The following is a 14668-nucleotide window of genomic DNA, read 5'->3' on the forward strand; positions in this document are numbered from 1 at the left end:
AATACAGTTCTTGCTACTGCGGTCACTAAAAAGGTGAAAAGGACAAAGAGACAAGTTAACCCTAATCTGTCGACTGTAAAAGATCCTGTTTTCTTCCTGTTTTCTTTTGTTTTCCAGAATTCAAGAATTGTAATATGAAGAACCTCATTGTGAACAGAAAAAAAAAAAAAAACAACAAAAACAAGAGTTTATTTCACTAACTGGACATTTAGTGTAAACTAATAATCTCTTGATCATCCATTGCTTCAATAACAACTTCTTCCAAGCCTTTTATGGCAAATTAAAATTTAGGCATTACTAGATTTCCACTCATCATTTAAGTGTCAGCATTCGTCTAGCTGATTACAGAAAACACTGCCACACACTCTCTGGAATAGTTTCAAATGCTGCAACAATGAATTTAAAGCACCACAGAAAAACAGCTGAGGACATCTGCATTCTGTGATTGTAAAGTCAGGAAACCAAAAGCTTTTGTTTTCATTCTTCTGGTACCATTTCAAGGGAGGCGGGAAGAGGTGGGGCAGGGAAGTGGAAGAAGAAACCATTAAGAATCTAAGACAGCTTTTCAAAAAACAAACAAGAAAACCTCCCAAAATGTCCCCAGTTTGCATCTTTAAAATCATCCTAAACCTTTTTTTTTTTTACCACTTTTCATGTAACACAGGAAGGCAGATGGACACAATGTATTTCAACCAAGACTACCTGCCACAAATTTTCAAGGAAATGATCCTAAAAAACAGAATTGTTTTACTAAAGTACTTTTCTGCTTTCACCACAGGGGAAAAAAAAACCAACAACATCAACCCACACCAACAAAACAAACAAACAAACAAAAACCCCACCACAAATATTTAGGTCTGTTTCCAACTAAACACCAGAAGCAGCACTCAAAATTACAATGGCAGTAATTTAGGGGGGGGCAATATTTCCATTACACAATAGATCTGAAATACATGCAACAGAAGACACTAAGAAAGGAAAAGGGTGGCTTAATGTCAGAATAGATCACAATTCTTTTACATATACTAGAAATACGAAAACAGAAGTGAAGACAACCATATTTTAAGTCTATTTAATATAGAAATCAGCTGTCTTCCTGGAGCCCATCTGAGATTGGCAGACCCAGTGAGACAGCTTCAGGAAAGCCTGAGCAGACAGAAGCACAGACAACCTCGGGCCACCCTCCTGAGCCACCATGGATCTCCTTTTACAGTGACATGTCTCATCCAGCTAAATGTCCCTATTTTTGCACTCCCATCGCCTTCCAGCTCTGAGGACTGATGGAAACATCAGCATAAGGACCAAATGTTACTGAAGCACCTGTCCATCTCAGCATATGAGTACTGTGCAGTATGTTTCACTTTGTTACCCGACCTTTGAAAACAGTGGTTTGCAGTAATGCGTGTTAATAAGTACTGCCCACCCCCCCAAAAACACCCTGTGTGAAAGTCATCAAGGAGCTTGATAGGTTTTTATTCTCTTTTTCAAAACTAGAAAACTAATCAGATGAGCTGACAGTTTGGTCAACAGATATGACAAACTCTGAAGTTTATCTTAGCTCTGACTATATCCCTCCTTATCTCACCAACCACTATTCTCAAACTTTGTTTCATTTACATGTACCATATCAAGCTTACCTTTCCTCTTCAGGAGGCATGGTTCATATTTGGTTAAAAAAAAAGTTTTCAATATGAAAATCTGATTAGAACAAGAAGGCTAACTCTAGTACTTTTTTATTCAGTCCTGAAAACACAAGTCACAAGACCAAGTTCACCACTTACAACTGTGTATCACCCCTTTGTTCAAAGTCATATACAAAGATGATGGCTCATGGCTCCGCAGAACCAAGATTATGAGTTAAATCCCTTTCCTGGTCAAACTTGAGGAAAACAAAATATTGTTATATATAGTTTAAACTGTAAAAGACCTTATATGAAAAAGCTGGGGAAAAGACGACACCCAAATGAAAAAAAAACAAATATGCACACACCTACACCCCACCACACGAGTATCTCCCAGGGCACACCTTGTGACCCACACATAATAGACTCAGGACTATTTGTGGAATGAATTATCAAAAGAACAGTCAATTCACCACCGGATACATCCAGATTCCTTCATTTTCCAAGCTAAGATTAGGCCACATTTCTAAGGCCTCACCTCTAACACAGCAGCCATCCTCAAGGCTGCTAACACACAGAAGGGTAGACCTCTGTGTAGGGAAGGTCAGTTCATGGATCCCAAGCACAGTTAAAGGGGAGATGTGAACCCTAGGACATCTACTCAATGCTCATTGCCTGCAATGACCTTGCAGCGTTCAAGTGACCTTCCAGAGCGTAACTAACTTGTGCCCTCTGGATTACAAACCCCACAGAGATCAGGTCAGTGTTCTGCATAGCATTCACGTGGATTTTAGCCTAAAACTATTTTTAATATGGTCCCCAATGGAGCTGTGCTTCAAGGCACCTATGCCAATTTGATCAATGGCTGCACGTTACCAGCCTCTTTCCTCACACCAAGGCCTGGTGCTCCCCGGAACCTGATGCACTGAACCACATCCAATGGGACCAGCTAGTACCCACGCAAGGAAGGAGGCAACAGTTAAGGACAGGGAAAGGGAGATCACGACAACCTAAATCTCTGCCAGATTCACTCTCAGAAATGACCAAGCTACTGATAAATAGAAATTTTACCAGCAAAACTTGTGAAATACTTATTTCACATTTCAGTCTCCCAGACCACACACATAAAAGAGCCAGAAAGGGACATGACAGTCTCATGCTGGTTAGAGTTGGCACTGACCTTGTTAACTTAAGGGACTTAGCCCTCCCCAATACAATTCTGATGACAGCTCAGTAGGACAGTGCTGGGCTTGGGAAGCAAAATTGCAAAACAGCTAGTAAGGGAGCTTGATAAAAGTAGCAAGTTAAGGAGGAGCAAGTAATACATGCAAATAGCAGAGTAGCTCATAAAAATGTATGTCTGTAGAAGACGGAAGCAACGCACAGAGCAGCGCATCGCAGCAATCTCAGGATCTGAGCACAGAGTTTTGCAACACTGAGTGCAACTGTAGACACAAGCAGCAGTAACTGCAATCGCAAAAACACTTCTCCCAACTCACCTGAAGTCATGCTGAAAGAACAGCTGTTTCTGTAAAATCAAACTTTTTTCATCACTCAAATACTGAAATGTTGCTATATTTGAAAATGAAAAGGCTCTAAGACTGCCATGTTATCTGTCTGCAGATCAGGTATCTCCAAAATGCAATAAAGTTTATTTCTCAAGATGCTTCAGTATCGATATGTACATGACTCAGTACAGAGGTATACATTTTACCCAACAGCGGTTGATCATACAACCAGTAAAAATAATAATAATAATAATCATCATCATCAAAAAGGCGATGTTCTACACTTATACAAGAAAGTCTGAAACTAAAGGTCTTTTGCCCATCAAACCATAAGCAACGCAGCATTTTCCTGGAAAGACCAAGAAACAAGCCTTGAGCAGAAGCACTCCAAGTAAATTCTTCATCATTCATCAGTTTGTGCTGGAACGCTTGATAATATCTCTGTGCAATAATATTTTAAGCCTCCCAGGGCTGCAAACTTGACTGCAAACCACAAATCAGAAAGGGTTGTCAAGAAACTCTGAGAGGATAATTACTGCACAACACACATCAGTAAGTAATTGCTTCTGACATTGTCACTTCATGCGTATTATTTCTGCTACATGAGCCCTGCAGGTTAGAGGGAATTCAAAAGATAAGTATGAAAAGTCATTACCAAGAACACTCAAGTAGGACATCACTAAGTCAAAAGGCAGATAAAAACAGTTGTAGCGTTTTGTATGATCCTGTAGTTACTACACAAATAAATCATTGGAAGATTGAGGAAAAACAAAATTGTTTTGTTATTTGCATAGGGCAGAACTTCCCATACAATCCACTTAAGATGTGTTTCTTTCTTGCAAAAGAAACTGCAAAGAACACAGTGCAAAAAACCTCAAAGGAACAAAAAGCCAAATCAACCCATCTTCGTATGCCTTGCTTTAATAAGGTAAAATTCCTATGGCTCTTTAAAAAAGGCTTCAAAAGTCAGACTTGTAAACTTTAATTCTTTAGACACTGCTTTAGCAACTTTAGTCTATTCTCAAACCAAGAACATGTAACTTCTATGCTCCCCCACACCTTACCTAAGAGCCTTCCAAATAAGTCAAATTTGTAACTGAATACTGAAAGGTAAAAGAATAAAGAGTTTGGGGGGCGTTTCAAGGGCATGATTCTGTAAAGCACACAGCTCAGTTTTAGGTAGAATACAAATAGGATAATCACAAAACTGGCATTATGGAAACATAACCCAATAAACTGTGACTTCAAATGTAGTTCAGTAAAGTACAGCTGCTTCCCCCTTACATCAGCTCTCCCACTCTTTATTCTACAGATCAGCTACCCTAGCACGTCTGCCTCAGTTCCCAAAGAAACAAAAGATCTTTTTGGCACTCAAACATGGCAAACAGTTCCAGCGTCTTGGGAGAAGATAGAGGGGGAAGGGAGGAGTGGAATAAACTATTATCTGGATTAAAATGCTTCACATGTGCCAGTGTAAGCCCTGCCAAAGGTTGTTGCTATCTGCTGCTCATCCACAGTGTGAAAACAGTGTGTGGTCACCGCCCTGGTGCTCCTGGAGAGGCCCCCCACAGGGTAAACACCTTGGTTCACAATCTCAGAGAAGCAAAGGAACTGAAAAACCTCCCTCTCAGTCCCAGAATGAATCCCCGAGGGGAGAGGCACACCATTAGGGAACTGTGGGAAGCTTGTACCAATAACATCCCTGTTATGGACACAGAGAGGAAGCAGGGGGGAAGACAAAAAAAACAAAAAGCCCCAGAACCACAGAATACTTCAGCCTTTGGAAAAAATCAAGGAAAGGCTCCCACCAAGGAAATTCACCTCTGCAGCAAGCATTGGTACTACCACCATAGCAAAGATCGAGAAATTCAGGCATTATTTACACAAGGAATAAACAGTATTGCAGAAAAGCTTCACTGCAAGAATCACAGCTGCCTCCAACCCCAAATGCGATGTCTTAATTTCAAGATTAAAATGCTCAAAAGAGGAAAACAGAAAACAGGCCAAATGCCAGTCCAAAAATTGTATCTGCTAATTTAAATTAAGCTTGCTATTCTTCTTCCTCCTCTTTCCCTTTAGCTACCCCTTACAAATAACTTTGAGGCAAAATAAAAGCCTACAACTATTTAAGCCTGTTGAACCTGGGAACTAGCACAGGTGCTGATAGCAGCATTGCTACATGGACTATACCACACGGGAAACTACAACGCTAATTCTAAAATACAAAACAATTTATTGGTTTATATATGTGACAAATGCCTTCAATGATTTCATCACACCCATATTTTTTAAAAGTTTATATTGATACATAAGGCTGTTAAAATAAACCCTACCAACACGAAACATATGAAGATAAACTGTTATTTTAAATCTGAAGCCAAGAAAATAGAAATATAATGACACTTCAATTACAGACAGAGGGATGAGGCAAGACAACTTTTCTATTTTGCTAGTGAGAAGAAACACTTTATCTAGTACCAGTTTGTCAGATTAATTTTGAGAGGAGCCAGGTGAATACTATACACCAGGTATCATCTTCCTTTAGAATTTCACACACCAGCGCTAATAAAGTGGCTGCTGTGCCAGTATATAGATGCCTGACTCATAATCAGTCCTGTTATGCTACATAATCTATACACACACAGATCTTGCCTCAACACCATTAAAAACAAAATACAAAAAAAAAAAGGTCTGAGACACAAAGAGTGATTTAAATGGTATCACATCGTCATATACTAGAGCGAAAGGAGATCTAATCTGGACTCGGAAAAGCCCAAGAAGAGTGTCTACAAGAAGGACACTTCCTGGGCACACGGGCTTCACCTAGCACTCATTTTCATCCTCCTGTAAGGATGAAGGTCATGAGCAGACAGACAACTCAAAGCGCCATGATAAGGATCTTGGCAAAAGAAACACAAGTCCATCTACTGAACAAATTAATTTTTGGGCCAAATCTTAAAAGACCAGGCTCAAACTGGGAAGAAAGGCAGAAAGAAATACAGGTGACAGACTAGTCACCAACCTGAGCCTTCCAGAGTAAGATTTTTTTTTAAATAATTATATTATTAAATCATCAATCTTTTCTTCAAATATTATAAGCATTTTATCTTTTTTATTTTTTACACTATTTCTCCTTTGTAACACTGTTATTTCTGAAATAACTATTATCATCTTTATGATATGACATTCGAGACTACTAAGGCATGTGCAACAGAAAATCTTAGTTTAGAAAATAGTGCCCAGATATTTGGGTCTGAGTTCTATACTTTGTAACGGCAACTCCCAGACTACAACTACACATAAACATAATGCAATGGCAAGTACATCCTTTGTTTTACGACTCCATAATAAACTATATTGACAAATCACTGTTAAAAACTAACACACCACAGAGGAGGAAAAGAAACCCAAATCTTTAGTAAAAAAGAATGTAGAATAAAAACTCCAATAGTTTCATATAATGCAAGTATTTCCACTATTATTCAGACAACATGTAACTAACTCAACAGACAAGGGACTCCCATTCGAAGATGAGATGAGGCATGACTTCATTCTCATTACCTTTCCAGGGCACAGTCATACAGCCTAAATTAAGAAATCCTATCATAATGCTGCAGCGTTATGATAAGTTAGATTACACACAGAAGATTTTTGGTAGTTGGATGTATTTCATGATTCCCTGGTGGACATCAAGTTGACCGTGAGCCAGCAGTGTGTCCTTGCCCCAAAGAAGGCAAATGGTATCTTGGGCTGCACTAGTCAGAACATTGCCAGCGGGTTGAGGGAGACAATCCTTCCCCTCTGCTCAGCACTGGTGAGGCCACTCCTGGTGCACTGTGCTCACTTCTGCACCCCTTAGTACAAGACAGACATGGACATAGTAGAGAGAGTCCAGCAAATGGCCACAAAGACAGTTAAGGGACTTGAGCATCTCTCATATGAGGAAAGGCTGAAAGAGCTGGGACTGTTTAGCCTGCAGGCTCCGGGGAGTCTTATCAATGTATATGAACACCTGAAGGGAAGGTGCAAAGAGGACAGAGCCAGACTCTCTTCAGTCATGCCCGGTGACAGGACCAGAGGTCATGGGCACAAACTGAAACATAGGAGTTCCATCTGAACATCAGGAAACACTTCCACACTGTGAGGGTGGCTGAGCACTGGCACAGGTTGCCCAGAGAGGTTATGGTGTCTCCACCCTTGGAGATATTCAGAAATCATCTGGACACTCTCCTAGGTAACTGCCCTTGGGTGGCCCTACTTCAGCAGGAAGGTTGGACCTGACAGCCTCCAGAGGTTCCTTCCAACCTCAGCTGTCCTGTGATTTCCTGTATGAAGGATATGTAACTGTAACGAACTGTTGCAGAGTACTTAAGAGATTTCTGTCATCACTTCTGGTACATTAACACCACCAGGAAATGTGGAAATGAGCCTCAGCTCCTCTCTCGTCCAGCCAGTTCAGCAACTGACAGTGGATGAAGCCTAAGCTTCATCCAGTGTTGGCTTTCTTGTTGTTTGTTTGGTTTGTTTTACTACCATCTAGTAATTTTTTTTCTATCTGCTTTAACAGGTCACGCAGTGGGAACACAATTATGAAAATAAGAAAGGATGCCCTGATAACCTGGTCACTTGAATCTGGAGATTAAAAAGCCCTGGCAATAGAGAACATGCTATCCTTAACCCATGCTAACTAGAAAAATACAGTGTTTCTTACTATATTAAAAGAAAACAAACATATATATGTGTGTATATGTTATAGTGTGCATTTTCCATCAGTCAGTCAATGTTTTCAGGAAAAAGTGTTACAGCTATGCTATTTAGTAAGTTTCCAACATACAAAGGAAAAACACCATCAGAGGCGTCTCTTCAAGCAACGTAACTAGACTGAGCATCAATTCATGATCTTATGCTTCATTTATAAGTCTGCGGAAAACACCGTGTCATCGATATGAAGGCTGAATACCTAAAGCACAGGATTTCATCAGCTGGGCGAGAACAAAGTGTGCCGGCAGCGTCCCCGGGGGCCCTGGCAGCGCCCGCCGGCCCCCTGCGGCGGTGGGGTAGCGATGACATCATGCCAGGCCGGGCTCCGGCAGCCCTGACGCAGGAAAGCCCTGGAGAGACCCGCCGTGCCGGCCGCGCCGCGCGGGTGACGTCCCGCTCCCCAGCCCTGCGCCCACCGCGTGAAGTGCCAGCCCCTCTCTTCCGACAATGGGCACTTCTGAAGCAAACTGCTTCAACAGTACAAGGATTCAGCATCTATTTCTCAGCACAGAAATAAGAAGGAGGGGGAGGAAAAACAGCGCACAATAACCCTTTCATTCAAACAAGAAAGCCATCCAGGAAGTACAACGTGGTTCAAAGCTTTATCCAAAAGCCACCGAAATCAACAGAGGCCTTTTCCATTTATATCAGCGCAAACTGGAGGAGGCTATAACCTAAGACACAATTTGAAGGCATTATCAGTCACAGAATCATGCATTTTTAATAATACAACAAACTCAAGAAAAAGCACTGGAATTCCAGCTAGCTCATACGCTGTGACGTTACCATAATTTTATCCTCCTCCCCCCTCTTTTTTTAAACCCTTTCTTCGAATCACGCAAAAACCAGTCTCCTCCATAAATACTAAAACATATCCCCACTCCCCAAAACCTACACCTTGTGAGAAGCACCACATTATGGCATCATGGTAGAACAGCAGAGTCCAAGATATATTGCACGCTATAGTTTTGCATACTACAGATGCAGTCCTTGACTGGGAAAGCAAATGCAGACAGAACATCATGCTCCAGCTTTCAGACCTGCACACTCAGACAGAATATTTTTTAAAAAGGCACTGATGTCTTCCAGTTTCCTATTAGATAGCCAGCTCAAAGTAATACACTGCTGGGTTTAAATTAAATCATGTGAGATGAGTTATTCATATTCCTATCAAGATCATGGAGTATTTATGAGCGTGCCCTGTAGTCCTGTACTATGTTACACAAATGCAGAGTAGATGAATAACCAAATTAACACCAGACACTGTTTTCAATCTAGAAACTTTGTTCACTTGTGATTTAATCAAGAAAAATCTGTGGGACCTCACAAATCCTTCAATTACATTGTATTGCATTTTATTCTCTTGGATTTCTTAAATTAAACTGATGCTGTAATTTAAAGTGCCATTATAGAGCAGACCTTTATGCTGTATTCACTCTTTATGCCTCCAATTGTAGTCTACAGTTATTTTAACAATAGACAAAAATGAATTATTTTAGAGGAAGGTACTGTTCAGCATTAGGAACGAAAGAGAAATTTTGTCTGAAGTAATTAAAAGAAAATTGTTAAAGTTTCCATCACAGCCAAAGTTTAGGAGAGTTCAATGCAAGAAGCCATTTCTAATAACAGAAATTTCACTCTGCAAGAAACAAGTGTTGGGGGAGGAGTAAATACAATGGGGGTGGGGGGCGGGAAATAAGAAAAAACATATCATTGGTCAAGCTCTGAGTTCAAATACATTAAATAACTATTGATGTTAAGTCAGGTTTTTACCACCACCTTCCTATATCTTTCAGAACAGTTAAAGATACTAAGCAACAATCTAAATTAACTGAAACCAGTACAGCGAAACTAAAGCTGGAACAAGGTGCTGCTAAAACAAAGAACAGATTTTTAACCTTAGAAACACAGATTCAAAACAGTATTGTGGGACAGACCAATATGGCTTAGCCGTGTATTTAGTGTGAACACTCTCATCTAACAGAGTCATTACTTCCTAATCCGATTTCTTTTTGGATACTGCTGGAAGAGAATTCTTATCCTATGCTATAATAAAACTGAATACAGAACAAGCCAAAAGTCTTCGCTTTCTCTCCAAAATAGGATTCATTAAGATTACCTGCGTCTTTCAAATGTCCAGGAGCCTGACTCAAAGTTGATAAACGCAATTAAGCTCCAAGAGGAGCGCAGCAGATCGCTGTCAAGACCGAGATGATCCAAAACACCACCACGGCCACCACAACCCTCACTTTGAACAGGCCATTTAAAAACAACACTTTGTTGGGCTTTTAAGAAGTTGGGTGCACTCCTATAGACACCCGCCTGCGCACAGCCGGGCGTTCCCGCACGGCAAGCGCTCGGGCAGTTGCTCAGCCCCCCGGGCGCCGGTGCCGCCGGCGAGGGCACAAGCGGCGCTGCCGGGGCGGGGGGCGGCGGAGGCGCCGGCAGCTCCCGACAGCTCCCCCCGCAGTGCCCGGGGCCGCCCGAGACGGCGCCCGGGGTCCGCGGAGCGGGAGGCGGCCAGGCCACCCCCCGCCTTCGGAGCTGCCATCCCGCCGCCGCCACCCAGCCGACCGTCAACAGCCGCGGCCCCACGGCCACTCACCGGAGAGCTCGTCCGGCTCCAGCCCGGTCTCGGTGTCCAGCCCGCAGATCACGAAGTAATCGGCGAAGCGGCCGGGTGCCGAGGAGCCGCCCCCGCTGCCGCCGCTCATGCTGGAGCCCGAGGGGTGCGCGGGGTTCAGGGGGTGCGGGGCCGGGCGGCGGCGGGCGGCGGGGCTGCGCCAGCTGCGCCAGCTGCGGCGGCCGCCTCCATGATGGAGCGGAGCGGGCAGCGCCGCACGGCATTGTGGGTACAGCCCCCAGCTGTTCCCGCGGGGGGGCGGCCCGGGCCGGGAACCGCAATGCTGCGCATGCGCCCTGCGCTTGGGGATGACGTGATGCTGCTGCTCCGGCGGGGGACCGGAGGGGCGGTATCGCCGCGGGGGCTGCTCGGGCGGCCGTGAGGGGCTGCGGTCAGAGCAGCGCGGGATAGACAGCGGCTCCGCTCTGTGCCGCCGGGCCGGAGGAGGCTCTGCCAGGGGCTCCTCACCAAAGCACGTTAGTGGTGGTGGTGCTTGGCGAGCACAGCTGGATTTAGGTCTTTCCCTGTCGCTTGATAGCTTTTGATCCCTGCGCCCTGAAGGTTGCGGCTCCAATGGTTGCTGAGGCTCCACAGCTTGATGGAGCAGCCATTCCCTGCAACCGGACCGGGGCCCTGCGGGAGGGAGGGTGCCTGCAGGGGAAGTGCTTTTGGGATTGTTGTTTTTTTGTTTATTTTCTGTTGGAATTAACATCACAGACATAACTCTGAACACTCGGGCTTGCACAGCTGAGTGATTTCCCCCCCCCCTCCACCCCAGCATGGAAAGGAAAACAGCTCCTGGTGAACAGGTAAAGAAGAATGACTCCAACCAAGCTCCTGAGGGACTGATAACACGTACCCATGCTCTGGGCTGAGTGTGTCTTTCCACTGACCATAGGGGCACCGGGGGTAGCTTTGCAAAACTGGTTAGGTCTGTAAGTAGTTGCCCTTTCTCTCCACACTTAGTTCTCCACTTGTGGCTTTCACATCATAACTCTTCTCAATCTTGCAGGGTTTATAGAAGGAGAAATTTAAACTTTTTGGGATTATTATCCAAGGCTGCCCAAGTAATTAAGGTTGCATCCATAATGCCAAATTAATTTGGCACCAACCTAACTTAACATGCTATCAAGCATATTGTGCTGGTTTGACTGAAAGTGAGTTTATTTTCTTCATGCAGTTAGAAATCTTTCTTTTTCATAGCTAGTGTGGTCATTACTTAGACTTAGTTTGAGAACAAGAAGATAACGCCCCAGACAGAGTTAATGTTTTTAATTGTTGTTGTCTGCCAAGGACTTTTTCTGAGCGCTCTGCCCATAGGTGTGAGGGAAGGGGGGCGGAGATGGGGCAGAGCTTGACTGACATCCAGACTGATCAATAAGAGGATTCCGTTAAAGTTCAGGTTAAACCACATATGAAACTCCACATATTTGCGTTTACATTGCCAAAACAGAGAGAGTCCTTTGCAGGTGCTAGAACAGCACTTCATTGTCAATGTTCTACAGCCTTTTTCAGTACAATAATTGAGTTCTTATGCCATTTTGCCCAGTGATTTGTGGAGAGCTTTTCCACCCTTCTGGGAAATAGGAAAAACTGTAAGAAGCACTGGTGCTATTAGTATTCACTTGATTAAGATGGAATTGGTCACAGAATGGACATTGGTGGATATTCACTCCACAGAATGGAGTGAAAGTGTTGCTTAGATTTGGTTGACAGTTCTGACAGTTCAGTTTTAAACCACTAGTGAACCTGAGGGAGATATTTCAATAAAGATAGCAGGATAATTAGGAGCAATATTAAAGTCTCAAGAGTAAGCATATACATTTAGGTTGAGTCTGCCTGGTGGTTTGCGGAAATCAGCAACAGAGAACAGAACTACCTAAATCTGGCTGCTTTTATCCTGCTGTGTTCTCTAGCCTTTTTTTGCACATTTTGCTTCTCCGTCAGCTTTCAGTGTGGCAAAGGACAACATATTCAGCATGTGGTAAACTTCTTTTGAATGAGCCTGAACTGTAGTTTAATGCTTATTAACAGAAATCATAGCCTGAGCATAACAGAAGGACTTGCAAGAAATGTATTGCACAGATATTAGCAGTTTGGTTTTGTTGGGGTTCTTTGTTTTTTCTTCAAACAAAGAGTAAAATGGGGAAATAAAAAATTGTTCTTACTTGCACTTTGACTGTTCCAGCGACAACCATGTACTTAGAAGATTTAGCAAATAAAGTTAGATGGGCCAGTAAGTAAGCAGGGAATTACCAAAAATACTGCTGAGCAGCACTATCTAAAAGCACACATGCCCTGCTATGCAATGGGTTAAGGGACAAGAAATATTTATTAAAAGGAATCTCAGACTAGGAAATTCAGACTTGTTTTGAATTGCCTCAAGAAAGGAACAAGAGGGGAGGAACTATGTGAACCAGAAACAACAAAAAAATTAAGTAAGAAAGAGTCACCACAATTTTTGCTGCTGTGGAAAGCTCATTCGTACTTCATCAGATAAATATTCAGCTTTTCTAGCCAGCTTACAGCCTGGTCTCTCTTAAATCCAGGGATCCAGTAGGTGTACCCAGGCAGCTGGAAAACTCTCCATTTTGTCTCTTTTCCATTTTATCTTCCCCCTGCCTTGATTATTTCATTTCTGAATACTCTTGCCCAGTAACCACAAGCAAGACCTGTGACATCTCATTCAAAGGCCAGTAGCTTTAATTTGTCCATCTTCTTGAGCAATGTTTCCATCACAGGAAACACCAAAAATATGGCAATTTTTTCAGAAAATTTTGCAAATTGCTTATATGTCCCCGAGTAAGGCAATGACACTCTGCATTAAGAATTCTTGAAAGTGTTCTTTATGATGTTGAAGAAAATCTGTGAAATTGTGAAAACTGTGGAAACAATGATTGTTTAGCCAGAGAATCATAAAGCTGTATTAGTGAATAGGAAGTGACTTAAAAGATGCATTGTCTTTGGCAAGACTACCACTGTTGATTCAGCTGCTGTTTTCAATGACAAAAGACTGTGATTTTCAAGCTCAAGCCTTAAATCAAAGAGAATAAAGTATTTTTAAAGGAGTGAAGACAGAACTTAATGTGAACATATCTTGATTATTCCTCATACTAGTTAACTCAAACTTATTTTGCCAACAATCAGAATCATTATTATTGGAAGAGTTTATTTAATAAGCAGTAAGAGACCCAAACAGCAAGTTACAGTTTTATTCAACACTGCTCAGAGAAGTGAGAAAGTCTGAGATAGGGTATCGGCCTGTTTTCTGTGCAGCTGTTTCTCATGATGAAGTAAGTTCAGAAAGGTAACAGAGCTCAAAGCAGCAACAGATCACTACAGTTGTCAGGCTGCTGATTGGATATGATGTCTTTTAACTACTTTGATTATGAGATCTACCTGGATTCTTTAGAAAAATATATATATACATATACACTTACCATTAAAGCAATCCTCTCCAGTCTGCAAAACTAGACACTGGCTGCGATTGCTTAATGACAAGGCGTTTAGTGTAAGCGACACCCATGCAGCAGGTATCTGGAGTACGGCCTGCACACCAGTCGCCTGACACACGTCCTCCCATACCAGGGCACAAATCGTGCAGGATTTTCTGTTTTGAAGATTATCTACAGAAAGAAGCTTTTATGAGGCCTCTCGCATAGTTTAACACCAGTCATTGATCTTAGCTCTCAATCCAGACCCAGATTCTTCCTTGTGTACTATAAAACAATGGAACATGAAATATTACACTAGGTGGAATATGTTCAAGAAGAGGAAAGGGAGAAATGGTATGTTAGTAAACATTATGCTTTTATTTATATTAATTGCCATTTTTTAAAGGCCATAACTTCTTTCAGTTTGGATGACCAGAAGCTATTAAGGACACCAGCTGTGAGTTACATGGAAATGTTTCTCATTGCAAGACATCAATTGGTCATGAAAATAATCAGAATAACTAACTTATCTTTGAGGGAAATTTGAAAAACTCACTCTGGATCCTGCTCTCCTGTCAGAACTTCTTTCATTTCCCTTGTGACATTCTCACAATAAAATATATGGTTCACAAACCTCACACTCTTCATGACAGAAGAAAAACTTTCTATAATTTGACCTGTATTTTCAGCCTCCCAGGGAAAAAAATCCTATTTTGTAAT

General features: G+C 42.3%; 1 protein-coding gene across 5 annotated transcripts in view; it reads right to left on the reverse strand.

Annotated features, from left to right (window-relative positions):
* The window catches only part of DENND5A (DENN domain containing 5A), a 68262-nt gene extending 57513 nt beyond the window's left edge, over window positions 1-10749 (reverse strand). For 2 of the 5 annotated variants that reach the window (XM_065066163.1, XM_065066162.1), the window contains exon 1: window positions 10497-10748. In XM_065066163.1, the coding sequence (XP_064922235.1) occupies window positions 10497-10605 (109 nt within the window). In that variant the 5' untranslated portion in view covers window positions 10606-10748. Of the gene's footprint in view, window positions 1-10496 lie in introns of all 5 variants that reach the window. The other 3 variants (XM_065066165.1, XM_065066164.1, XM_065066166.1) reach the window with 2 other exon arrangements.
* Window positions 10750-14668: the final 3919 nt, after the last annotated feature.

Source organism: Columba livia, chromosome 5 (genome assembly GCF_036013475.1).
Source record: "Columba livia isolate bColLiv1 breed racing homer chromosome 5, bColLiv1.pat.W.v2, whole genome shotgun sequence".
Taxonomy (NCBI): Eukaryota; Metazoa; Chordata; class Aves; order Columbiformes; family Columbidae; genus Columba; species Columba livia.